A 27,958-nucleotide genomic window follows, 5' to 3' on the forward strand; every position below is an offset into this window, starting at 1 on the left:
GCCTTCATGAGGCAACATTGTCTCGGTAAAAAGCGCTCATCCAGCGTGGCACTATTTTCTTCCTTTACGCAAAAACTAACCAAAAACCTCCGTTTTCAGAAGAGGATAGTTTGATCTTTTTGGACTAGGCAACAACTGAAGGAACTTTTATGTGATCTACACGAGGATTTGCGGGATAGCTTCAGTAAAAAGTGACATTTTGGTTGATTTCTCGACGCGACCGGGTCCAGCTTGACGCTGATAAGAGAGGCTCGACTCCAGCCCAACCGTCCTGACATGGACACAGCGATCATACCTGAAAAGAAAAGGTAATGTTGCGGCTAGCTGATGCTGCCCTCTGGGGTTAGTCTGGTTTTTAGGGCACTCTGAGAGCTTTGGTGTTTCGTTTTGATTTGTTTTTACTGCCAGCCGTGACATTACGGCCTTAATTTCAAGGTTAAGAGCTAGTTTCCTCTCTTCATTCGTCTCGGTGCTCTGCTAGCGCGACTAGCATCTTAGCATGCGGCTAACAGCGGGTTTTCACAATTAAAAACAACATTTTAAGCATGTTACCATTAACAAATATTATATTCAGATTCTTAATTGTTTATTCAGTTGATCCTGTTTACCTGTGTCTGATTTAACGCTTTAGTCACCTTTTTCTGCTTTCTGCGTTTTAGTGCGCTAGCCTTGATGCAACAAGAGCTTTATTTACATTTGATTGACGGTATTCAGCCAATAACTCATCTGTGCAGGTGTTTGGTTTGATGTGGCAGCTTTGACAGCGTTCAGTGAACAGCTGTGTTTAGTTTCTGCTGAAATATTAACAGTTCTGAGTTTAGGTGTGATCAAATAAGTAATTTAAAAGGGTTTTTTTGTTTGTTTTAGCCACTGAAAATAGCCAGAAGTTAATTCTGTTAGTCGGATTACATCTGCTCACTAGTAAAAGGTAGAAACAACTTATTTACGGCTGCTGACGTTGTGCCAAAGGCCAAGATGTTGACCACAGGTGCTTAGCGGATGAAGCTTCCCGAAATAGGTGAATGAGTTTCAGATTAATACAGTAGTTTAAGGCCAGATTCAGGCGACAAGGGGTTCCTCACATCAAATCCCCAAGTGGTTTTAACTAGTAGTAACTGCTTATAAATTAGTTTTAGACAGAAGTTAATGCATTTGTTATCTATGCACTCAACATTTCTATGCATAGAGACATGTCTTTAAGGTGTAAACTTAAAGAAACCAATCAATTGGCCAGAGATTCAACACAAAAACAAAAACAAGGTTTTTTTCTGTACATATTAATTAAATACATTCAAAGGAATCCATTTTTAATGCACCAATCCCCAGCATGCAATTTAAAACACTTTTTTTGAGTTTAGTTCAGATAAAATGTTAGTGTTTATTATTATTTTATCCATAAATGGATAATCTATTATCTATTAAGGAACCCCTTATAAGTTGATGATAAAGTACGTATTTTAAATCAACATTAGCCATGAAAATCCTGGTTGTTGCATTTCTGATTTTAAAAAAAGTGTGAGATGGTAGGAAAAAGCACAAGAGATCAAGGTTTCCCCCAGAAAACAGTGGTTGGGGCGCTCTGCGGTCATTCATCCAGCCTGTGTTTGAATTAAAAATGTTTAAAGTTGACAGGAAATGTGAAAATATCACTTGATAATTACGTGTTATTGGAAGATTAATATATGAACACCAACTATAAAGTCTTAAAAATGCAAACATAAAAATAAAAACTTAAATAAATAAGCAATGCTAAGCTCGGTAGGGGAACAAGTAAAGCCTGGTGGCCCTCCAGGCTTGTATTACACTGGAGGAAACCCTGAAAGATGTATTTGTCGATACAAATTTGTCAGAAGTTACAATAATCGTTTCAAAACAATCGAATAAGGAGAAAATAAAGAAAAGAACCCCAGATCTTATATTTACTGACCATAAACCAGCCAAACTTTCTTAACCTTTAAATACTGGTTGTTGTTTGCATTAATTATAATTTTAGGTGGACACTGACTAACAAAATCCTTTGGCTTTGCATTTATTTGACTTGGAGCTTTTGTTGTTGATTTTAATATTCAAACTATTTGGTCATTTTGCTGGAGCATGATTCCAAGGCAACACTGAAAAACAAAGTTCGTAAATCAGAAAAATGCCTCTAAATCCTTCTTTGACAGTTTTGTTTGAACTGATTCGTCTCACTTGAAATGACAGAATCCGGCCATCCTTAATACAATGCTGGAAACATAAATTGTGCAATCCCAACTCTAAAGACGGGTAGTCGTTTCCTCAAAATATTAGCCAGGCCTGGCTGCCGGCATCAAATGTAACTTGAGCTGAGCTGTGTTGGTTTTATACAGTTTCTTCATTGAATACTCACTGTAGAACGGGGAAACCTCTTTACTCATGCTGAAACTATACAAACAGTCATGGGAGAAGTGTTAAGTTTAAAATATTGCTTTCAAATCTGTATCCTGCTACATATTTTCAGTTCTAGCTTGTTTGTTCAGTAATCATGGGAGGATGTTTGGGTCAAATCTGTGGACAAAAAACAAAAGAAACTTTGTTTAATGGGATTTTCAGAGAGCCATCAGTAAAAGAAGCAAGGCAGGACAAAAATAATATATTTGCACCTTTAGTTGTAACCAATTAAGTTGTAAAAAATATGCACCATAATTTAATTCAGTCCAATTAAAAACATCATCTTGAGAGAAAACGTCATTTAAATTTAATCACACAAACATTTAAAATAGTTATGAAACCGTGAGTCAGGTTCAGTTTACTATTCAAATTAGTTTCAAAAGTTTTCTAACACATAAGATTGTATTGTGATTGACTTGCAGCATTTATTGACCATTTAATTACGCAATTTAACATTTTGAATATAAATTTGCTTAATGGAAACATGACAATTTTGAAAACTCATTTTTTGATAAAAATTCTTGGTGTTTAGTTTTTTTGGCCGTACCAAAATTGGTTTATTTTGCAAAACTCTTTTTTTGCATCACACTAGTCACATGATCAACAACAGGATGTTTCCACTGATGGAAACCACAAAGATGTGGAAGACGGGAAGTGGTTGGAGGATGATTGGCGCATCATTCTTCTTCAATGACTTACTGTGTGAACAAACTTCCTCACGTTTGATTTCTAATTGTGTTTCTTAATTATTGGAAACGCCACAATTGCAAATAAAAAATGTTCTTAACGAAGTGTTAGCGAACTCTTGACAAAGTTTTGCACACATTTGTAAAGGAAACGCAGCTACTGGAGAGGAAGATCTCCCATTTAACAGGAAGAAACCTCCAGCAGAACCAGAACCAGGTGACCTGACACACAAAAAAACAGTAGAACAAATCCTTTCTTTGTTTCTGTGTTGGTTAAAAGTAAAAAAATTTAAAACAGAAGTGGAAGAACGTTCAGTTGTTGGCAGGATTACTAGACAGCAAATTTAGCTAGGCGATAAATTAGCCCAAAAATGGCGATAAACGATAATATTGCTGCTTTGACACCATTTTCAAATATTGATTATGCAAATTGACCCGCTCAAAGAGCAAAAAATCTGAATTTTGTAAAGAACACTGAACACTGGAACTGGAAGTTTTTTATTTTAGTTTTTGTTTAAAGTATATTTAATTGGAGAAGTATCGTGTTTAGCGTACGAGTCCAAGACAAATTTCTCTTGGGAAAATATCCAAAATAAAATGACAAATTAAACGGAAATAAAAGCCACTTACTATTAAATTCAGTTTATTTCTTTAGTGCCAATTCACAACAAAATGGTGTCTCAAGGCACTTTAAAGAAAGTGAATCATTTCAATTAAAACCAAAATAATCTACATCTCTGTAAACAGAATTACCCTTAAAAATTAATGAGACTGGTAATTATTAAGCTAATTGATCATGCGATTAATTGCTTATTGCAACAGGCTTAAGCATCATTAATGCCAGACCATTAGAGAACTGAGAGAAAACAAAGTGTAATGAAAGCAAATATCTCAACTTGGAGAGCAGTAAAAGAAGAAAGTCTGATAACTAAAGGATAAGAACAGATGGAGAGGAAACCAGTCGTTCACTTGGTAAAAAGATTTCCACATAGAGAAAAAGTTACAGATTGACTTTCCATCCCAAGCTGATGGATTTTTATTTTGTCAACTTGCTGCTCTCTGAACCTGAAACCCGATCGTCTGTTTGGGTCAACATCCGCTTTGTTTACAATAAATAAGTGTTGGGTTTTGGCCCGCTGCTGCAGGCTGGTTCGCTGCAGCTTCAGCTGGTTTCTGAGAGGTGTCTTGGTAAGACTCATCTCATCCCTTAATCACAGGGGCTTGACGTCAATAGGAGTGGCCAAGTGTGTGGTGGCTCAATGGCTGGCAATTAGCAACTTGCTCAGAGGCATTCAGGCAGCAGGCGGGTTACAACACGGTCAAGAAACCCGGTTCTTGTGGGCGCAGAGCACAGATGTGTTTTGGTTTGTGGTTGATTTGATAAATGTGTGCACATGACCTACTTTTGCTCAACACATTAGAGATAAGTATGGTTGGTGTTACTGAGATTTTAGAGAATATAAACGTACATTTTGATAAAAAATAAATAACCAATTTGGACTTCTTCAGTTCCCATTTCAGTAACAGGCATTAAAGTAGAAAGCTGCTAATTTTGCACCTTTTTCCTTGTTGATCTGTGATAAATTTAGCTCAGAATGTCTCAAACAATGCTAGGAAGGATGCGTGGTGAAATGATGTTTGACGTCCATTAGGGATGATATTAAATGTAACTTCGTCTTTCCTTCCTCACACTGATGACTTCAGAGTCTAAGCAAACATTAATCTATTTTTCCAGTTTCATCGTATATGCATTGCATCTCTTTTCTGTGACTAACTCTTAAGAGACTGTACAGATTTATCTACTATTTATTAATGAACAGCAGAGTTGACTAAAAGTTTAAAAAGTTGCTACGATATGTAACTAATTTTGCTGGACGATAAATTGTCCCGGAAGTTATTGCGATAGATGATATTGTTGTTTTGAGGTAAAATAATGGTTAAATTCTAATGGGTTTTTAACACTCGGACTCTATTTCCAAACTAAATAACCAAAACAACAAATAAAATTAATTATGAGGTATCTGTAAACAAATTATCCTTCAAACGAAAAGCTAGTTGAGACCAGACTTAAGACTTTTGTTATCAAGTTTTTGGTATAAAGAGACAGAATAAGTCAAGCAAATTATTTAATAGATTATTGCTTATTTCCAGCTTGTAGTGAAACTTGATTAGTTCCTTCAGTCGAGTTTTAATTTGGTTAAAAATGAAAGTTTTCTCTTTTTTTGGATGGTGACACTATGGAAACTGAAAGGATTTCAGTTTGTACATTACGACGGTTTAAATGAAAGCTTGTGATCTCGACTTGAGTGATTCATAATTCAGATTATTGTTGGCCTTTGTCAGTTGGATTAAGCTTTCCTTAAATCCCAGTTTGTGGTTTTTTGGATGTTCAGAAGGATAAACTGATGCTTAATTTTAAGTCTGGAGGTTTTACATCAGGAAGGATTCGACTCCTTAGTCACACACAAGTAGATATTTTGCACCAATATGTCAGAAATGATCATTAATGGGAATTTCTACTGCATTTTATTTGTGCACAAAAAAAACCATCTTTAAAACTAGAATAGTTTTCACTATGATTTTGAAGACTTTTTAAAAAATAGTTTTCTTGCTGTTGTCTATGGAGAGTTTCTGAGTTTAGAGGCAACATGATGTAAGGAATAGAAAAGCTGGTACATTTTCAGAAAAGCAGATCTAAAAACTAGTTAGAAATTGAAGTCAAGTGTTGACTCCTATTAACATTTCACATTTTTGAACACAGAAAATATTTATTACCATCTTTAAATGTAACTTTTACTCATTTTGCAAACTGCAGTGATGAGGTTTGTGGCAGATTTGATCATGTTTTTGTAAAGTTTTGATCTATAAGAGAGAAGAACATCAACCTGTGTTGTTTTTTTTTTAGCTTCGCTTTTGGGGACGGTCATTACTTATTTATATTAGGAAGAGAGGCGATGTCACACAGTGTGTGTAAGAAAGCAGTTGGCATGAAGCTCACTGTTAAGTAAATATTTTAATTGTAAACAACTTTAGCCACTGTGAATCTTTAGCAAAGTTAAATATGGACCTTACCTTTAAGATCTTCAAAAATCTGCCAGCATTTCCAAACCTTTGGCTTAAAAAATAAAACTAGAGAAACTGCAGCCTTCCTGTTATCTAGTGAAAGTCCTGCTCTCTCTCTTAGCTTGGCCAGTCTAAATATTTTGTAGTAAAAACACTTCTTTTAAGCCATTTTGTTCTAGATCCAGTAAAATAAAACTAATTTAGATGCAAATGTTACAGGTCCCTTCTAATGGACTTAAACTAATAGTTTTTGATAAATATCCACAATTACAACATTCATTTTTTAAAGGTTTTTGAGTAAAGTAAAACTAACTTTTTCAAAAAGAGGATGGATACTTTTTCTTTTAATGGGATGTTGATATTGATGGAGAATTATTTAAAAGAAAAGTGGATTAGAAAAAGTTTTACTGGTGCTTTTTATATCATTAATTGGTGGAAATTCAATGTTATTGAAAAACTGCTAAAACCTACATTTGTTAATATATCTGTATTTTTTTAAAATGTGTTGGTTCTTTATTCTTTTATTAACTGAATAAATAAAAGAACTGGCATTATTAAAAGCCATTGTGGAAGCTCCAAAGTGCTGCAAATCAATTCTTCTGAATTAATTTACCGAACGTTTCCATTACAAATATGCACAAAACTTTGTTGTTACTCTGCTTCAGTTTAAAAAACACAGTTTTGCAATTATGTTGCAAAACTGTGCAACACAATTGCAAACACAATTAAACTCACTTGTGGATAAGTTTGTTTTAGTGATAAGTCATTAAAAACATGCAGCGTCACTTCCTGTCGTCGTCTTTGTCATTTCCGGCAGTAGTAACATCTGGTTTGATCACATGACTCGTGATGCGAAAGAAATATTTTCAATTCAGTTTTGCAAAATACATCAATTTCAAAACAATAAAAAAAACCACTTCATCCTATCGCCAAAACTTTTTTTTTTAATTGCCTTGTTTCTATAATTTATGTTTGATGCATCAAATTGTGCAATTTAAAGGGTAATGCAAATGCAGCTACTGAGAAAATAGAGCTTTCACTGTTCTTCCCTCAGCAAAGCCATCCACACAGAAGAGTGTTGTTCCCTCAGCCAGGTAGTTCTCAGTTATCAAGGTTTCCCCCCAGAAAACATGCTAAGCCTGGTGGTTGGGTGTTGAGCAGTCATTCATCCAACGGCCCACTGTGTTTTTCAGTTTAAAAAAATGTTTAAAGTTGACAGGAAGCTTGGAAATATCACTTGATAATTATGTGTTATTGGAAGATTAATACCTGAACACCAACTTTGTTGTATAAAAACTGCAAAAAAATTTAAAAAACTTCAATAAAGAAGCAATGCTTAGCCTGGTGGGGGCACAAGAAAAGCCTGGTGGCCCGCCAGGCTGGGGGAAACTCTGTAGTTATGCTCTGATACTCATATTTTTCAAACTTTGAATTAAATCTCAATCAGATTCCTATCATTTCTATAAGTTTGTTTGGTGTAAATGGCAACCATATTTCCTGGAAAAGCTAATCTAGAAAAACCCATTGTGTGTGTCCTTCTCTGCTCTCTTGTGTGTGTAACAGTGTTTCTACACTTTGGGTTATATAATGGGACGACTCTTATCATCACTGTAAGCAGGACGGAGCGATAGGGAGAGCAGATCTCCTCTAAAGCAGGTCAGCACAGAGTAACTGAATACACAAACAACACTGGAAACGACAGTCAAGGTGATTCTCCTGGGGGGTGAATGTATTTTTTATTTATTTTCCCCCTCCTGCAGCTTTTGATCCACTTGGTCACATCTGCCAGCTCAAACTTTGTTTACATTTCAACCCTCCTTGATAAATAAATTATTTGCTGACACAGGCTGGATTGCAAACCAAAAAATGTGAAGTGGAGAGCCGCTGGCTGCGGCCGACTGGATTATTACTGTTATGTAACAACAAGCCTCTCGGCTGGTTTTCAGAAATAGCATCTTGTCTTTACTTCATCCGACTGCTACCTTATTAAAAGTGTTAAGTTTGAAAGTCTGCAAGGTGGAAAAACCTGATCTGGACTTTGACCTGATAGGAAACAAGTTGCTGCATGTTACTAGTAGATTTATAGGTTAGTTGAATGTTTCAGGTTATTTAATAACATGCTGCTGTCTCTGAAATATATTAATTTGAACCTCTGCCAGCAGTTATTAGTTGTTATTGTGAGGCCAAAGTTCTTGAGGATGTTTAGAGGTCGTCTATTAGACAGCAGCTTCACAAAATGGCCTCCCAGGTCTGCCACCAGCTCACAATGTGATCTGAGGTTGCAGTGGAATATGAATGTGTTTTTTATGTGAGTGCAGGTTGGAGGTGAGGGGAAAATACAGGGTTTAAGTAGGGATGGAGCGATTAACCTGATTAATCGGGATGAGTTGATTATTGATCATATATTACCTGGACAGCTATAAACAAAACAATGTTTTTACAAACAAAGAAGTGTGATTTCTGTAGGAAAGGAAGCTGCAAATTATTGTAGCTCTGAAACACAATCTGCAATAGGGCTGAAACGATTAATCAGATTGATTGTGATTAATCACTGATTGCCAAAAACCGATTTTGTAATTGATTAATCACTAACAGGAGCACACAGACTTAAAAAGAGACCATTTGCTAAAAGATAAACAGATATATAAACATAAAAATATATACATTTTCCATGCAAGATACAAATCTTGGTCTGTAAATTTGTTTTAGCATCTTGAATGCAAAATATATATTTTCTTTGTACAGTTTTGGCTTAATTATTGCTTTATGTTCTGTCAGCAGTTGACCTTTTTTTAGAGTCTGTTACTCCGGTTAACAATTAATCGATTACTAAATGAGTTGACAATTATTTTAATAATCAATTAAGCACAATTAATCTGATTAATTGTTTTAGCCCTATTGCAGATAAAACGTTTTTTACATTCTTCCTGGAAATATGTTGTACCCAGAACTCCTCAAGTAGCATAGTTTTAGCTTGATTTACATTTTTTAAAAGTACCTTTTGTTATCCAATTATTAATAATGACCAGATTAGCTATATGCTGTATTGATGTTCAGTCAAATGTAACAAGTATTTATTAGCTGCAGATGCTACAAATGTTTTCGCATACGCTAAAAGAATTCTATTATTGAATTTTCTTCAATAAAATTTCTATTTTATTGGAGAAAAATGGATGGAATAATTTGTTTACTTGCTACTATTGTATAAAAAGACTAAACTGCCTAACTGAATTTGTATTTAATTAATCACCAGAATAATCGATTAATTGACAGTCTAATTGATTAATCGATCGCTAAAGTAATAGTTGCAGCCATAGTTTTAAATGATTGACAGTCGAAGCTGTGAAAGTTCGTTCTTGTTGTGTAGCATCTGTCAGATGTTTGGCAGCAGCTGATCTGTGACTTCCTGAGAAGCAAAACCTCAGACCTGAAAATCTTTTAATCTCAGCAGACCAATTATCTTTGCTGCAGAGCAGTTAGAACATCACATGCGTGTAATGGAAAGTTTCATTTTCAAACCTGAAGTCTCCTGTTGCTCTGCTAATTTTAATCAGCTGCTCTAGTTTCAGAATAACAATAACGCCCTTGGTCAGAGCTGTTGGTGCACACCGGATCGATTTTAATTGGATGTGCGTTTGGTTGCAGAGAGCTTTTTAAACTGTTGTACTTCTGGTTCGGTGCAGCTCTGGTGTCGTCTACATCAGGTCTCTGAAGTGCCGTAAAATCTCAGAATCGAAAGGAAAGAAAGAATCAAAGCTTTTCTTCTTGAGCTGCAACGTTTTTATCTGAAGATCTCGTCTATTGGGGTCACTGATGCTACAAAATGTGATTAATCTGTCAGAACTTTGCAGGTTTCTGTCTTCTCTGTTTCTCTCCTGTAAATGTCACAGTGATTGGTGTCGCGCTTTTCCTCTTGGTAAATCACATACATGGATTGATGATGTTTCTGAATCTGCTGTTTTGATGTAGCTTTTTGGTAGAGATACAAATTTGGATTCCAATTTTTTTTATTTAGGGTCACGATTCGATTCAGAAACCAATTTTTCAATTCAACCTGTCTAAAGATTGTTTAAACTATGTGATTGATGAGGAAAATGCATTTAAGACTATTCTACATACCATAATTGTCCCAGAAGTCATTGCAATAAACAATAATATTGTAATTTTGAGACCATTTAAGTAATAAAATGGTAATGGCATAACAATGCAGGAACACATTCTCAAAGATCAATAAACTTTAAACTGTGATGAACATTTAACACTGGAACTGGAAGACATTTTAAATATCCAAAATAAATAAAACAGAACAAATAAATTAATTATAACTATTAATTTAACTATTCAAAGCATGAAAAAACATAAACACAATAAAATCTTGGGATAACAGCCTGGAAAGTAACTGTTTTCATTTACTGAAGACTTTTATCATCCAGTTTTTGGTAGAAAGAGAGAAAAACAATAAATAATGCAAATGGAAACTATTGACCTCTTTTTAATCGATTTATATTCCATTCTGCATCTAATTCTGTCAGTTTATATTTAAACAAAAATAGGTTTGTGTATTAGGTTAGCTTAGCTGCCTGGCTTTTTCTTAAATTACAAAATATCAAATAATTATCTGAGATATGAACTGTGGTTGAGTGGATGCATAATGCCATCTGCAATATACTAATTATATTCTAAAATTGTTCTTTGAGCATTTTGAATCGAGTAGCAAAGGCGTTTCTCTCCAGAATTGATTATTTTCTGCGTCTTTCCAAACTCGTTGAGAAACCCAGAACGTGTTTTTGTGACTAATCCACGGCCTTTTTCCACGCAGGGTGAGTTCGGAGCGCAGGAAGGAGAAATCGAGGGACGCGGCGCGATGCCGTCGCGGGAAGGAGTCGGAGGTTTTCTACGAGTTGGCCAAGCAGCTGCCCATCCCCCACAGCACCAGCTCCAACCTGGACAAGGCCTCCGTCATGAGGCTGACCATCAGCTACCTGCGCATGCAGAATCTGCTCTGCATCGGTCAGTAGCCGCCGGCGGAGCGCCGACGGATCAGAGTGAAACATTCAACTCAGCAGCTGTGATTACAGACACAGAATCTGCATTTCTTTTCTTACTCATCCGTATTACCCTGCAGAGCCTGTATGTTGGAGCAGATGGTAGCAGACTCCGTGATTCAGTCAATAGCTGGGGTCAAAGGTCGTGTGGCCAATCTCGCCATGTTATGATGGAGTTAAATGTATTTTTTTGATGATAAAAATTATTCTGTATGACTGAATGTTGCTACTGTCAAAGGTCCAGAAATAATCTTCTTCCTGACACCAAAAGCATGAAGAAATGTGATTATTATGACTAAACTGGACACAGTAAAGCCACTTAATCATATTTTTTTCATTTATTTATAGTTTCTGTTCTTTCATGAATGCAACAGTGGAGAAAATATTTTTAAAAAATCTAATTTTAGCTCAGAAAATTAAATGAGAAAGTAATTAAATTGTTACGATGCATGCTAGATAATACCATTAAGATTTCTTTTTATTCTTAAATTTTTTTCTGTTTATTAATTTTTATAAATATTCTAGTAAAAAAATGTTAGCTGTTATGATCTCTAACCAGCTGTAGAAGCAGAGAGTGGATGTTTTTCATATTTTTCCCAATGATTTTCTCAAGATTACAGTTTGTTTTCTCAAAATTAACTCAATTTGGAGATTCTTCAGAGCCCAAAACAAGAATATACAAATAAATTCAGTTAGCTGCAAAATCATCTGAATATAAGCCCTGGTGTCCAAAGTGTGGCCCGTGGGCCATTTGTAGCCGTTGAAATGATTCTGATCGGCCCTCCGACCACAAAGTAAAAGTTTATCCAACAACTCAACACCATAAAATTATAACTTTTTTTCTTTTAATAAGACAGCAGTCCAAGATCTTTTTTCATGTCTTTAATCTTTAAAAATTTATAGATTTAATTATAATTTTGTTTATAATCAAGAAGGTAAAACTAAAAAAAGAAAAATCACAGTAGTATTCAAGTAGCTTAAGTTGGCCAACATCGACACACTAATTACACGTTTAAATGTAAATAACCAAGAAAATCAACTCAAATATCTTCATTCTGCAGATAAATCAGTCTGTTATTTCTGCTCCTGTGAGTAAATGTTTCAGTTTCTGATTACAGTTTCTGATTACAGTTGCATAATCTAATTTTTTAAATTTTCCCTCCTTATCTCTTCCAGATGAGCCAGTGGCAGAGGAGACGACAGAACTGGACATCCAGCTAAGCGGCTCCTACCTGAAGGCCTTAGACGGCTTCCTGGTGGTTCTGTCTGAAGACGGAGATATGATCTACATCTCAGAAAACGTCAACAAGTGCCTCGGCCTGGCACAGGTTGGTCCGTTCCCATGATTTTATGTTGAAATCTGGGAATTTTCAGCTAAATGGAGACCAAATGATTTATGTTTCCCAACTGAACACTTCAATGTCATACACACTGCAAAAACACAAAATCTTACCAAGTATTTTTGGTCTAATTTCTAGTGCAAATATCTTACTACACTTGAAATAAACTTACTTTTAAATGACTTTTCAGCCAGATATTGAAGCATGATTTTAATAAAATAATTCCTTTAATATTGATAATAATTGATAATTTCATGTTTAACATGGGTAAAATGTCTTGTAATAAGTGAAACAATCTGCCAATGGAACTAGCACTTTTTCATTAATATTAAGGAATTATTTACTTAAACAAGCCAGTATTTCTTATTTCAAGTGAACTGAAATATTTGCACTAGAAACCAGACCAAAATATTTGGTAAGATTTTGTGATTTTGCAGTGCAGGTGTAATAATCCGTTCATGTCTGCCTGAAATGTTTCAGTTTGACCTGATTGGACACAGCGTGTTTGACTTCACGCATCCCTGCGACCAGGAGGAGCTGAGAGAGATGCTGGTCTACAGAAGCGGTGAGCAGGTTTCACTTCGGGATGCACCGATTCGCTTTTTCCACTTCCGATACCGATGCATATATCTGACATTTAGTACAGCCCAATACGATACAGAAAAACAGAGCTGGATTGACTTAAAATATTGTTTTATTTTTGAATGTAATGAATTACACATTTATTTGGTAACTCTGCACCAGTGCAGCTCAGTTAAATGCACAATAACCTCATGATTTTGGAGAAACATGCAATTTTAACTGTGGAAATAGTTGTATAAAAGCCAATTTAAAGTAAATAAGGAAACTGAAACTGACAAAAACAAAACGTGTAAAAATAAACCAACAAACGTTATTTCAAATGGTTCAAAAAGTGGAATTAGAAATAATGAAACAGAGCATGAAACAGAACTAGACTGAATAGATCTACCCTTAGGGATCAAACTTATAGATGTTAATATTGGATCTGTGCATCTCTAGTTTCACGTCTCATTTAAATCTGACTGTCTGATCTGTAGCTGCAGGTCCACTTCCTTTTTCTGTTGGTTTTTTTTTATCTCGCCACAGAGCAAACCCTTTAAACTTTTATGTCTTCTCTTTATGCAAATGAGATCAGCAGGTTGCAGTTGTAAAGAAAACCCATAAAACCGTTGGCAGTTGTAGATAAAAAACCCTCGCTGCTCTTTTACGACTCTTAACCGACTCCATTTCTTTTCTTTTTTTGTGCCGTCAGGCTCCAAGAAAGTCAAGGAACCGAGTACAGAGCGCAGCTTCTTTCTGCGGATGAAATGCACACTGACGAGCCGGGGCCGCACCGTCAACGTAAAGTCCGCCACATGGAAGGTAAAGCAAAGAGAAATGTCTGCAGAAAAGCATTAAAGATTTAAGTATGAAGCAATCTGTCTCCTGCTGCAGGTTGATTAGATTTCCAAAAGGAGGATTTTAATAAAGCTTTAGGTTAAAGTCGTAACTCGGTTATCCTCTCAATAATCACATTAAGCGTTCAGAAAGTGCTTTGAAGCTTTTCTGTTTCACTGCAGCTGTCATGGCTGCAAAACTGGAGCTGCATAACAACCAGAGGTGGGTAGAGTTCCCAAAATTACCCAAGAGAGAGAAAATACTTCAACATATCTTTACTAAAGTAAACGCAAAGTGTAGCATTTCAAGAAATTACTTAAAAATAAGAAATATTTTGTAAAAAGTCTACTCAAGTGCTGAGTAACTGATCAAATTATCAATCATTTCATGTTAAAAAATTACCCAAATATGAAGTAAAGTGGAAATTTTAGATGTCAAAATGACAGTAATTTATATAAATAACAAAAAAAATTACAAAATCAGGCTAAAGAAAGTTTTTCCAAATCAGTTTCTTTTAATAAAAAAAACTTAAACACTTGTGTAAAAAATTTTTTTTAAACATGTTTGTTCTTCATTCAGTGGGTAGAAAATCCAGAAATTTTACTCAAGTAGGAGAAGAAATACTTCATAATAAAATTACTCAAGTAAAAGTATAAAGTACAGCATAGAAAAGATAATTTTTCCCAAAAAGTTACTCAAGTAGATGTAACTACATATAGCTAGTTCCTACACAAAACCTTAATATATGAAAGTGTTTTATTTGTGGTGAATATGAATTAAGTTTCATAAAACATTCTGGACCCACAAAGTAATGAGCTGAACGGCTATAATAAGAAACTGGGTGTTTTTTAAGATTACTTTCAGTAGAAATGATCATTTTTTTTATCTGATCATTACTTATTGGGTCTTTTTGAAGGATTGTATCTGAACATGTTAAACTTAATTCCTTTTAAATAAGAAAATAAGTGATGAAACACTTTTAACATCAACATGTGAAAAGTTCAGTCATTTCTGCTCAACTTAAAATCATTACAGTGTAGAACAGACATGTTGATTTATTTTTTTTGATTGGAAAGTAAAGAATGATTAGTGAAAGATTTTTTTTCCACAGAATTTTAGCCAGACGAAGCTAAAATTATGTCACAAGTTTTGGGTAGAACATGTTTAAAAACTTTTTGTCTCAAGTGGAAAATATATATTTGTTTATACAGTTTTGACTTAATTACTTCTCTAGGTGTGGTGATGTTCCAGCAAATTACATTTTTATTAGTGTGCATACTCCAGTTTAGCAATTAATAAATTACTAAATTAGTTATTTCAATAATCGATTAATCAGATTAATCGTTTCAGTCCTAATCGAAACTTTTTCAAAAATTACTTTAAGTACTTCCAGACTTTTGAACACTGTGAAAGTCGTCCTAACCCGGCTCATTTATCCACCATGTTTGTTTTGAAACTGTTTCCCAGAAGAAATCTTTGATTTTCCTTTCCTGACTGGTTTTCTGCAGGTGCTGCATTGTTCGGGTCACGTTCACGTTCACAGCAGCGAGCAGAGCGCCGACGGCCACAAGGAGCCGCCGGTCCCATACCTGGTTCTGATCTGCGACCCGATCCCTCACCCCTCCAACATCGAGGTTCCTCTGGATACCAAGACCTTCCTCAGCCGCCACACGATGGACATGAAGTTCACATACTGTGACGAGAGGTCAGGATTGTTTCTAGCATGGTCCAGTAGCGACATCTGGTGCCAAGCGGCGGTACTGCAACAAATGGTTTGTTTCCAGGATCACTGAGCTCATGGGTTACGATCCAGAGGACCTGCTGGACCGTTCTGTGTACGAGTACTACCACGCTCTGGACTCAGACTATCTCACAAAGACTCACCATCACTGTAAGCTCAACAAAAACATCCACTTCTTATCAGCTTTTTAATTTATGATTGTTATTTATTTGATTTTTACTACAGACTATTAGAGCAATACTCTAAAACAATACAGGAATAAAGATATGTCATGAGATAAGCCATATTTTGAGAGTAGTATAAATAATGAGAGGGTAAAGTTGGAATAATAATAAAATAAAGTCAAAATAATAGAATAAAGTCGAAATAATGAGAGAATAAAGTCGGACAAAGTCGGAATAACGTTTTCGAAAGAAAATTGTAACAAATCCAACAAAAATACAAGAATAAAGTTGGAAAAAATACAAGAATAATGTCTACAAAAATATTATAATTCCAAATATTTCCACATTAGTCACATTACAAGAATAAATTTGCATTAATAAAGGAATGAAGTCAAAATAACGAGAGTAAAGTTATATTACAAGAAAGGCGCAGTATTATGACTTTATTCTCACAATATTATGTTTTATTTTTTGTGATTTTTAAAAAATTATTAACATGGCATTAATACTTTATAGTTTTTAAATATGTAACAATTTATACAGTATTGTACAGAGAAAAGATAAATAAAATTATATACACATAAACATGTCAAGTTTTATACATGTCCAAGGGACGAGGTAGAACAACTTATAATGTCCCTCACATATTTTAATCTAGTAATTATTTTATTCTGCTTCCAATGTCATGAGAAAAATCCCATACAAGTTATAGCTGAAGTTATGCAGTTTGCATATTTATCATTTATATTTTCACTTTTAAGTCTCAAATCTCCCACATTAATAACAAAATACTGCTTAGTATCAGAAATAATAATGGTCACACCAATAATGATGATAATTTCATTCTAATATCCATTTATGACCGTGCTTTTGTTCCAGGATTTGATGTTTATGATAGTTTCTAATCTAAATCTTGTTTTCTGTTAGTGTTTGCGAAGGGCCAGGTCACCACAGGTCAGTACCGGATGCTGGCGAAAAGAGGCGGCTTTGTGTGGGTCGAAACTCAGGCCACTGTCATCTACAACAACAAGAACTCGCAGCCTCAGTGCGTCGTCTGCGTCAACTTTGTGCTCAGGTACCTAAAAGGCTTCAAAACTGGCAGATTTTAACTTGAAAAATGCAACCAGAGAAGAAGCTCAGTTTGGTTTGATCTCTCTGTCGCACAGCGGGATCCAGGAGGAGAAACTGATCCTTTCTTTGGAGCAGACACAGGAGATGAAGCCGGTGAAGAAAGAGGAGGAGCAGCAGCAGGATGAAGTCAAGGCTGAAGTGAAGAAGAGCGAAGCCGTCCGAGCGGACAATGAGGAAGAGGAGGAGACCCCGGAGCAGAAGCTGCACCTAAACTTCCAGGATCTGGTGATTAAGAAGCAAGAGCAGGATTGTCTTTACAACCTGCTGAAGGGGCATCCAGACGCCCTGATGCTGCTGGCGCCGGCAGCCGGAGGCACCATCATCTCCCTGGACTTCAGCCGCCCTGGTTTGTAGTCACATTTACTGCTGAAACGATTAATCGCAATTAATCGTTTATTGGGAAATTTTTTTAAACTACTTTAGCAATCAATTAATCGTAAACTGGAGTATACAGACTAAAAGAAACCCAGTTGTTCTGCTGAAATAACATCGCACTTAAAGAGGTAATTAATTACAAAATACTAACTCAAAAATTTTTAAAATATAGTTTGAAAGGAAATTAAAACAAAATCGTTTTTTCAAATAGAAAAATAATTTTAAAAAGAAAAGAAAATTTCAGGAGGGAATCTGAAACTAATGTTTACATTTTTCCACGCTAGTATTGATCCGATACCGATACTGACTTGATATCCATATTTTGGATCTATTCGCCCACCAGTAAAAATATTCTGAAAAAAACTTCTGTTAATCATCTTTTGCATCCAATTATTAAACAGTTGATCAAAAACCTAAAAAAATACTTTACACAAGTTGAGACAAGTTTTATTTTAGCTGCAGATGCATCCTTAGGTTCAAATAATCAAACGTTCACTAAAGTAATGCTATTTTATTATTATTATTATTTATATTATTTTATGTAATAAAATGTTTTTTATATTTAAAAAATGAAAATAATTGTTTTTCAACCACATAAGCTTATTGCATAAAATAAGCTTACATGGTTAAATTAAAAGGTCAGTAGGCTTTGCCAATTTTTATTTGATTAATCAATCATCAGAACAATCAATTAATCATTAGTTTTATAAATGTAGTTGTAAACACATTATCAGTGTTTGCAGTATTGCAGTTGAGGCTGAAGCGATTAATTGTAATGAATCAATTATTGAAATAATTGTCAACTAATTTATCGATTAATCGTCAACTGGAGAATACAAACTCAAAAAGGTAATTTTCTGAAATTATTTGAGTGCATCTATTAATGTATTTCTAACATCACATGAAAAGGCTTGAGTGGTAAAATGAAAATCTGCAGAATTTGTTATCCAACTAATCGTCTTGATGATCAATTACCAAAGTAATAGTTTGTCACATTTTCCACAGCGTGACTTTGTTTACATTCAAACAATCTGATCATTTCAGGCTCAGAGTCAGAGATTCACCTGGTGAAGGACATTCCTCTCTACAACGACGTGATGCTGCCCTCCTCAGGCGACAAGCTGCCGCTGCCTCTGTCTCCTCTGGCGCCCACCGAGCCGCTGGAGCCCGCCAGCAGCTCCGCTGAGGAGGCAAAACCTGACAGCTTTGCTCCAGCTCTGTCCTCTAAACCCCCCAACAAACCCTCAGAAGTACGACTACGACTTCTTAAAGTTCTTCCTAAACCTCATGTTGAACAGCAACTGACCTGCAGCCGTTTCTGTTTAGGTTGACAATACTCTGGGCTTCTCTTTCCCCATGGACACAGAAATTAACTCTGACTTTAAACTGGACCTGGTGGAAAAGCTGTTTGCCATCGACCCAGAGCCCAAAACTCCCTTCAATACGGAGGTAAAGATCAGGAGAATCTGTCGTTTTCAGCTCTATCTCTCAGCTAGAAATGAGAAATTATAAACAAAATGTGTAGGGCTGAAACGATTAATCGTGATCAATCGATTACTGAAATGATCGTCAACTTATTTAGTAATCAACTGCAGTGTACAGTCTAAAAAATATTGAAAAATAATGTGGTTACTGCAGTAATTAGGCCAAAACTACAATGAATAAATAAAATTTTGATTTAAGATTAAAAAAACAGTAGTCAAGGAATGCCATGTTGCATTTTAGGCAATAAATGCTCATTTTCTTATTTAAAAAGGAATTTATTTGTTTACTTCAATTTCCTCCAGGGGATGGAGGACTCTGAGCTGGAGATGTTTGCTCCGTACATCTCCATGGATGACGACTTCCAGCTGCCCTGCCTCGGCCCTGACGAGTCTCTGTCTTGTGGACCAGTCAAAGCCCTGGAGAGCTGCCCGGTCCTCGTCACGCTGGACGTCCACAGCCATCCCAGCTCTCCGTTCAGCGCGCCGGAGAGTCGCCCGGCTTCTCCGGCTCCACCGGAACCCGTCGGCACGCCCCCTCCTGCCACCGTGGCGGCAAACAGGTAGCTACTTTTCTAGATTAACTTTCAGGGCGGTTGATACACGATTCCCAACCAGCCTGGTTCAGTTTGTCTTTTTCTGGTGGTTCTTGATTTCTAAATTGTGTTCCCAGTTCCATTTATGAAAGTATACTCAGAAATAAACATCCATAAATTCAGTTCTCTATTGATTAATCTATTTTTAATGTCGATTAATTGATTGTCTAACGATTAATCAAATATTTGGTTTTGAATATTTAAATTATTACGTCTTCAGAGTGATGTCGCCCAAGGCAGCCATCTTGTTTTACAACTTCTATTTATTTGAACTTTGAAGTCAGGTCAACACTACGACTAATTGTAACGGTCAAAAATAAGTCATAATATTACAAGAACACAGACATATTAATACGAGAATAGTCAAAAGACCATAAATTTGAAATAATACAAGAACAAAAGTTTTAGTAGTCACAGAATAAAGTTGTAATATTAGGAGAATAGCAGTAATTTCATGCAACACTTCAACACAAAAATTAAAATTCAAGCTTTTTTCTCATTAAAACTATTTTTTTTTTTTTTTGTAATTTTAAGACTTTTTCTGGTAAGATTCTCTCTTTATTTAAATATTATGACCATATTCCTCTAATTAAACAGAAATTCTCGTAGCCTGGCCATAATGTTTGTTGAATAACTCAGAAAAAGGATGATTGAAGTAAAAGCTTCTTTTTGAAAATATTTTCTGACATTTGTCATTATTATTATTATTATTTTAGAAAAGTGAGAAAAAAAATGATTAAAATTGGATGTGGTATGAAAAGATCAGAGATTTTATTTTCAAGCCGTATCGTCTAGAATCCATTCATCTGACTGTCCATCAGTTCATTCATCCATTCATTTGACCACGTCTCTCTCCATTCCTTTACAGTCACTTTTTGCTAAATCAATATTTAAAGCCCAGCTTCTGTGGAAAAATATTTGTACTAATGGGAACTGGGAATTCTGGGAAACGTAGTTTTAAAATCACAGCTCTGAGACAGCAGTCAGGAACCATGGTAACAGCTGATATTGTTGTACTTCAGGGTCGCACAGCCGGAGAAAGAGGTTCCTCTCAGAAACCTGGCTGCTCAGAACATCCAGCGGAAAAGAAAGCTGAGCGAACTGAAGGAGATCATTGAACAGGTTGGTCAGGGAGTTGATTTAACGAGCTTCATTTTTACAGGATGGTGTTTAAACTTTAAATGTTTGTCGTCTTCAGGGATCTTTGACCCAAGAGCAGCCTGAGAAGGGCAAAAAGCTGAAGGCGACGGAGCAGGGAGCAACCAGGACCATTCTTCTTCTGCCTTCAGGTGAGCAACATGGAAACCATTAAGGCTGAAACAATTAATCGTTATGAATCGATTATTGAAATAATTGTCAAATAATTTAATAATCATGACTTCCGGTTTGCCATGCGGGCAGGGTAGACGTAGCAACGGACTGCTCCGGAAAAATCCAGACTTTTAACTAAATTCACCCCACAGAAAACTAATTCTACGCCACCTATCAATACAAAAAACATCTTGGCAAGTATTTTTAATTATTTACGCACTAGAGATGGCCTGTAAGAGCGCGAAAGGAAGTAAGAAGGAGGACGCTAGCTTAACGCTAGATGCTATCACCGCACTTTTTCAGCAGCATGGTTAGATGAACCCATCTCCCAGGCAGAAGTCTCCCTAGCAGTAGTCTCAATGCAGTCTGGCAAATGCCCGGGACCGGATGGTCTCCCCTCTGAATTTTTCAAACAATTCTCAGACTTACTCTCTGTGGAGCTCAGCTCCACCCTTACTGACTGTTTTAAACAAGGGTCCCTTCCTCAGTCATTTTATGAAGCTTGCATCACACTTATTTCAAAAAAGGGCAAAGATCCAGTGGAATGCACCTCATACAGACCTATCTCTCTCCTAAATACAGATGTCAAAATCTTAGCCAAAATTCTTGCCCGTAGACTTGAAACTGTTTTACCATCGGTTATTTCAAAAGACCAAACAGGCTTCATTAAAGGTCGGCACTCATATTTCAATGTTAGAAGGCTGCTTAATATCATCTATTCCAGCGCCTCAGATTCAGATGAGTGTGTTGTCTCTCTGGACGCTGAAAAAGCCTTTGACCGGGTTGAGTTTGACTATCTTTTTGCGGTCCTTAGCAGATTTGGCTTTGGAGGAAACTTCATTTTATGGATTAAACTATTATACCAGCAACCATCTGCCACGGTTCGTACCAATTTTCAGACCTCAAAACCTTTTAAATTACAAAGAGGCACCCGTCAGGGCTGCCCTCTTAGTCCCCTACTTTTTGATCTGGCCATAGAGCCCCTCGCCATTGCACTTAAAACCAGTAAAGAGATTTCCGGCATCTGGAGGAATGATATGGAACATAAAGTGTCGCTTTATGCAGATGACCTTTTACTTTTTGTTTCCAAACCATCAACCTCATTGCCTTTTGCTCTCGATATATTTAGCCAATTTGGTCCGATTTCTGGGTATAAGCTGAACCTCACTTGTTCTTAAGTTCTGGTGAAATAACAGGAATGTGAAGTTTAGCCAGGAAATCAACAGTCCTGTTGGAATTGGTCTGTGATTGTGAGCTGTAGAGCTCCTCGTAGAAGTCCCTGAATACATCATTAATTTGTTTGTAATCCGTGACTATACTGCCATCTTGTTTTCGAATTCTAGAGATATTTTGCCTTGCCCTAGAGCCCTTGAGCATGGTCGCTAATAGTTTATCAGGTTTATCGCCATGCACATAAAATTTGGATTTGCTGTGTAAAAGCAGGCGTTCAGCTGAGTGTGTTGTCAAGAGGTCAAGCCTTGTTTTAAGTTCAACACGCCTTTTAAACAGTTCAGGACACTGATTCAGAGCATATTTTATATCAACCTCTTTGATTTGTTGAATTAGGTTGTTCTGTTCATAGGTGGCCTGTTTTTTAATTTTGGCTGAGTAGGCAATAATCTGGCCTCTAATGTAGGCCTTAAAAGCATCCCATACCACAAGGCTGGAGGTCTCATGGGAGGAGTTAGTGGCAAAAAAGAAACGTATCTCATCCTGAATAAACTTCACAAAGTTTTCATCAGACAATAGGGTTGAATTGAAACGCCATGGTCCAGTTCTTAAAGGGAAGTGAGGAAGGGACATGGACAAAGTGAGTGGGGCGTGGTCTGAGATAACTATGCTATGATAGTCACAGGAACGGATCTGCTGCAACCATTTAGAATCTACAATAAAATAATCAATTCTTGAGTAAGTTTTGTGTACATGTGAAAAGTATGAGTACTCCCTCTTGTCAGGATTTAAAGTACGCCACACATCACACAGCCCGTACTCAGATAGAAAAGTTTGGATGACTGATGCAGATTTGCTTATGGCATTACTTTTAAGGGATGAGCGGTCCAAAGTTGGGTTCAGCCAACAGTTAAAATCCCCCCCCAGGACCAGTGAGTATTTATTGAGGTCAGGTAGGAAAGAGAATAGTTGTTTAAAAAAATTCTCATCATCTGTATTAGGAGCATAAACATTGACCAAGGCGACCAGAGTGCCGTGCAGTTTCCCACTTACAATAATAAACCTGCCGTGTTTGTCAGCCACCACATTATCAGCCTCAAACGGAGTATTCTGGCTGATCAGTATTGAAACCCCTCGTGCCTTAACCTGAAAATGGGAGTGAAAACATTGTCCCTTCCAACAAGCCAGGAGACGACCCCCGTCCAAGCTCCTGATGTGAGTCTCCTGCAGAAACGCCACATCTGTATTAAAACGTTTAATATGGGAAAAAACCTTCCTTCTCTTCACTGGGTGGTTTAAGCCTTTGACATTCCAACTTAAAAAATTTAAATGCTGACTCATACGATTTCAGAGTGTGCGTGTTATCCTACTTTGATAAGTACGATAGCAGTGTGGTAGGCAGAGATTGAAACAAAAGAGGTGAAGAAAAGTTACAGTACCCTGCGGGACCCCTGGCCGTGACCTTAGCCTTCCCCCAAACCCCCCCCCCAAACATAAACAGCTGCCAAACAAAAAAACAACAATGTGGCAGCAAGCTCTTCAAAATGAACATTCTCAGAGATCCAATCTTCCAGTAACCAACAACCTCGGAATAAAAAAACCCAGAACTATCTATAGCAAACTAACCACTGCCCCTAGTGGGTATGAAGTAGATATAGACCCCCCACATTGATATTGATTTTGAGATATAGTTTACTGGCTGTCATAAACACCATAGGTAGGAAAGTAGTATTACAATAAAAATTGAGGCAACCACAAGAAATAGAATGACAGAGCTACCCTTCCATTCATTAAGTCCAATACCAACCAAAAGGATGGCCAGAAAAAGTCTATTGGAAATAGGGAAATATGACATAAGTCTATATTTACAGTACCTACTGCGCCCCGAGGAAAAGCAGCCCGTCTGTGTTTCTGAAAAAAGCCCTCGGCAAAACGTTGCTCCTTCATTGGTCCTCCTGTGGTTTTGGAAGCCTCTTCTTGATGAACTGTTGAGCCTCTTCCACAGAACCTAGAAATTTTCTGGCACCGCTGGGTTGCGTAATGCGAAGACGGGCTGGGAAGAGAAGAGCCGGCTTCAAGCCCCGCTTGTAGAGCTCCGCCATGGTGTCCTTATACTCTGCGCGCTGGGCCAGGACGTCTGGGCTGTAGTCCTCCACAATACGAAGAGACGCACCTTTGTAGTCGAGCTTCCCTCTCTTCCTGGCTTCTCGAATGATTAGATCTTTGGTTAGGTATCGATGCAGGCGAAGGATCACCGGGCGGGGAGGACGTCCTGCGGGCCGTTTGGCTGCCAGAGAACGGTGCGCTCTATCGAGCTCTGGTGGAGATGGGAGCACCTCTTTTCCAAATAGCTCACAGAGAAGGTTGGAAAAAAACTGAGTAGGGCGCCCACTTTCAGTGTCTTCGGGCAGACCGAGGATGCGAATATTCTGCCGCCTGCTGCGGCTCTCCAGGTCAATCACTTTATCTTTTAGCTTAGCGTTGTCTTCACGGAGAGCAGCACATGAGTCTTCGAGGCTGGCCACTCGCTGGCCCAGATCCTCTGTTGCGAGCTCCAAGGAGGAGATACGCTCTGCCTGTTCCTCCAGGGCCTGCCGCACCTGGTCCAGCTTGGAGCTCAGCATGTTGACAGAAGACCTGAACTCAGATTTCAGATCCTCACCATATTTAGTGCTGAGTTCCTCGAAGGATGCCAAATTCTTCTCTATAAAAAGGTCCTTAAAATAAGTAAGCCCCCTCCGGTGCCACTCTAGGAACACCCCATCCTGAACAGATGGTTTGAAAAAATGGTTAAGTGCAATTGGACTCAGGAGGGAGAAGTCATGAAGTTTAAAGTATTTCCTAAATTGGCCCCATATTTTCAGCGAGTGTTTCACTACAGGGTTTGAAATGGCGTTAAATGAAGCGAGTGAAAGTGGGGAACAAAGCAAGGCAGGGATGGATATATTGTTACCACTGCGTAGCTCCATAGCCACCCAGTCAGGACAGTCACCCAGGTTGTAGTAGAAATACCAAAACACTGAGCATCTAAGGTTGGCGGCCCAATAATAAAACCGGAAATTGGGGGAGGCAAATCCCCCCAGTTGTTTAGGTTTTTGGAGTTGTACTTTATTAAGCCTTGGGCGTTTACCCTGCCAAATAAAAGACGAGAGAGTTGAGTCTAGCTCATTAAAAAAAGTATTGGGAATAAAAATGGGTAATGCCTGAAAGAGGTATAAAAATTTGGGTAGTATATTCATTTTAATTGAGTTGATACGTCCCACAAGGGACATGGAAAAGGGTGTCCACTTTGTGAGGGATCCCTTCACTTGGTTCAACAGTTGAATCAGATTCTCTTTGAACAGGTTTTTATGTTTTTTTGTCACTGTGATACCAAGGTATGTGAATTTTTGTCTTTCAATTCTGAACGGTAGATTGGCTAAATCTGACATATTGGCTTTATTACCTATTGGGAGAAGCTCACTTTTGGTTTACCTAAGTCCCATTTTTTTAGATATTTGCAAACCAGAAACTTTATTCAGTCTCACTTATCAGGCTCAGCTTCTCCACCAGAGCATACACTGCTGGAAACCATTCTATTGTTGAACCCAACTCGTAAAGGGCTGGTTTCATGGCTTTATAATAAAATGTTGAGTACAAAAGGGTCCTCCTCACCTGAACTTAAAACTGCATGGGAAGAAGATCTGAATATGACTATACTGGATGAGACATGGGACTCTATACTTAAACTGGTGAATACAACATCTCTGTGTGCGCGCCATTGTCTCATTCAGTTCAAAATAGTACATAGAGCCCATCTCTCCAAAAGCAAACTGTCTCGTTTCTATCCAGAAGTCACCCCATACTGCGACAAATGTAAAACTAGCGTAGCCACACTAGTTCATATGTACTAGTCCTGCCCCGCTCTTGGTCAGTTCTGGACAGATGTTTTTCGTACGATGTCCGGGTTGGCCGGGGTGGTGGTAACACCTGGCCCCTTCTTGGCTCTCTTTGGGCTCAGTGGTGAGGGGTTGCCTTTACCAGCCTCTAAACGACGGGCCCTGGCATTTTGCTCACTGATAGCGAGGCGAACAGTTCTGACCAGGTGGAAGGGTGCTGCTCCTCCAACTCACAAGCAGTGGCTTTGTGACCTCATGTCGTGTTTGAAACTGGAACGGATTAGATGTTCTCTTCAACACGCAACTGGTAAATTTGAAAAAACATGGGGAGCCTTTCTTGACTCATTTCAAAACATACAATAATGCTCCAGATTAATTAAGTTAATTAATTTTATTAAGATGTGTTCCATTCCTGTCAGGGATAGGAATGTAGTGGGTGGACCTACTGGGCAGTGACCTGGGTGGGCTAAATGGGATTACTTTGGAGGGATTATTTTCTCTGTGTGTATTATTTTATGTATGTGTTAGATACACTTTAACTAGATACACTTCTTCGTATTCACAAATTGTATGTGTTAAAGGAAAAAACTCAATAAAAAGACGGTGATTAAAAAAAAATAATTTAATAATCATTAACTGGAGTATAAAGACTCAAAAAGCCATTTGATGAATAAACAAAACATCAGTAGCAGTAATTAAACAAAAACATTTATACATTTTGCATTTAAGACGTTTGTCTGAAAATATGTTTTGCCAAAAATTTCTCGATTGGCCTCGTTTCAGTTTCACCTGGTCCAATTTCACTCACTTGTTGCATTTAAGCACTAAAATGTTTTTTAATTTAAAAAATGAATTGAATTATTTATTTATCTTTTAATTTGCGATGCACCGATCCAATTTAAATATGCGTATTGGTCACAATATTAAAAAAAATTCTAGATCAGACAATGTGCTCGACACATAAAGGCAAATCTAATCAGTATATTTCTATGCGGTGCTCTACACAATTTCATGCATTACTTATTTCAAATTGTATTTAGGATTCCTAACTATGCTTTCTGAACCAATTGGAAGAAAATTTGTTGGAGTTCAGTTTTATATTTGACCAAGTTAGTCGACTGATTGTTTTTGTCTGTTTCTTAATATTTATTTTACTTTGGCTGTTATGCTCCTAATTGCACCAACTGAACAAATAAAAGCTGTTTTTACATGTTTGACCAAACTTGGGAAGCTATTGGTGTACCGGTGCAGAGTTGTCAAATAAATTTGTAATTCAGTACATTTATGTCTGACTAATGTTTTTAGGTAGTAGCCGATACTAAACCTCAGATATCGGTATCGGGAGTTAAAAAATGTATTGGTGCATCTCTACTGTTAAAAATTTTGAAATATTTTGTAAAAAGACTTAAGTGGTTAAAGAAAAATTTGTGGAATGTGCCTATTTTCTAATCCAATTAAACGTCAGATAATAGATCATCAGAATAGTCGATTGTCAGAAGTGTAGATTGTCAATTTAGTCAATTAATTGTCAGAACAGTTTATTAATAGTGAGAACAATCAATTAATCACTGAATGAATTGTCAGAATAGTTGACTAATCGTCGCAATAGCCGATTAATCATCAAATTGTCAGAATAGTTGATTAATCGTGAGAGTAGTTGTTAACGGGACTCTCTCCGGTCGGTCCAGATCTGGCCAGCCGACTGCTGGGCACCACCTCGGACGGCGGCGGCTCACTCGTCTCGCTGCCGCAGCTCACCAGCTACGACTGCGAGGTGAACGCCCCCTTGCAGGGCCGCCAGTACCTGCTGCAGGGGGAGGAGCTTCTGCGCGCTCTGGACCACGTCATCTGAGTCAGGACTCCACTTCTGGACTAGACTGGACACTACAATTATGCCCTCACATTGTGACTCTTCTTTTTGCCCTTTGACCCCCACTGCCATTTATTTATGTATCTGTTGGAGTTTGACTTTAGTCCGGCTGCTGTTTGTGCACCTTATGTGATTTTTGCAGCATTCCACGGCGACAGCAGCATCTTGGTTTCAGTTCGAGGGATTGTCAGACGTCAACTCGCTCTCATTTCTTCCTCCTCTCCTCTTCCTCCTCCTCCGGGGAGTCTCTCCACACATGGCGCCTTCACTGATGACCCCTCTCCAGCGGGTCACCACAGA

At 37.4% G+C, this 27,958-nt stretch overlaps 1 protein-coding gene across 1 annotated transcript; it reads left to right on the top strand.

Annotated features, from left to right (window-relative positions):
- Positions 1–27,858, top strand: hif1aa (hypoxia inducible factor 1 subunit alpha a). The gene is made up of 15 exons (XM_028001045.1): positions 1–308; positions 10,978–11,168; positions 12,380–12,531; positions 13,024–13,108; positions 13,817–13,926; positions 15,450–15,646; positions 15,726–15,832; positions 16,774–16,921; positions 17,013–17,323; positions 18,397–18,602; positions 18,679–18,801; positions 19,140–19,396; positions 20,452–20,551; positions 20,628–20,718; positions 27,477–27,858. The coding sequence occupies exons 1-15, from the start codon at positions 277–279 to the stop codon at positions 27,638–27,640; spliced, it is 2,274 nt and encodes a 757-aa protein (XP_027856846.1). The 5' UTR covers positions 1–276; the 3' UTR covers positions 27,641–27,858.
- Positions 27,859–27,958: the final 100 nt, after the last annotated feature.

Source organism: Xiphophorus couchianus, chromosome 19 (assembly GCF_001444195.1).
Source record: "Xiphophorus couchianus chromosome 19, X_couchianus-1.0, whole genome shotgun sequence".
Taxonomy (NCBI): domain Eukaryota; kingdom Metazoa; phylum Chordata; class Actinopteri; order Cyprinodontiformes; family Poeciliidae; genus Xiphophorus; species Xiphophorus couchianus.

What these genes read in the sequence shown, in the direction of transcription:
- hif1aa (XM_028001045.1), top strand. Translation starts at nt 277, where the DNA reads ATGGACACAGCGATCATACCTGAAAAGAAAAG. An exon ending in AGTGCCTCGGCCTGGCACAG is followed by an intron (nt 12,532 to 13,023) that starts GTTGGTCCGTTC and finishes GAAATGTTTCAG; the next exon opens with TTTGACCTGATTGGACACAG. An exon ending in TGAAGGAGATCATTGAACAG is followed by an intron (nt 20,552 to 20,627) that starts GTTGGTCAGGGA and finishes TGTCGTCTTCAG; the next exon opens with GGATCTTTGACCCAAGAGCA.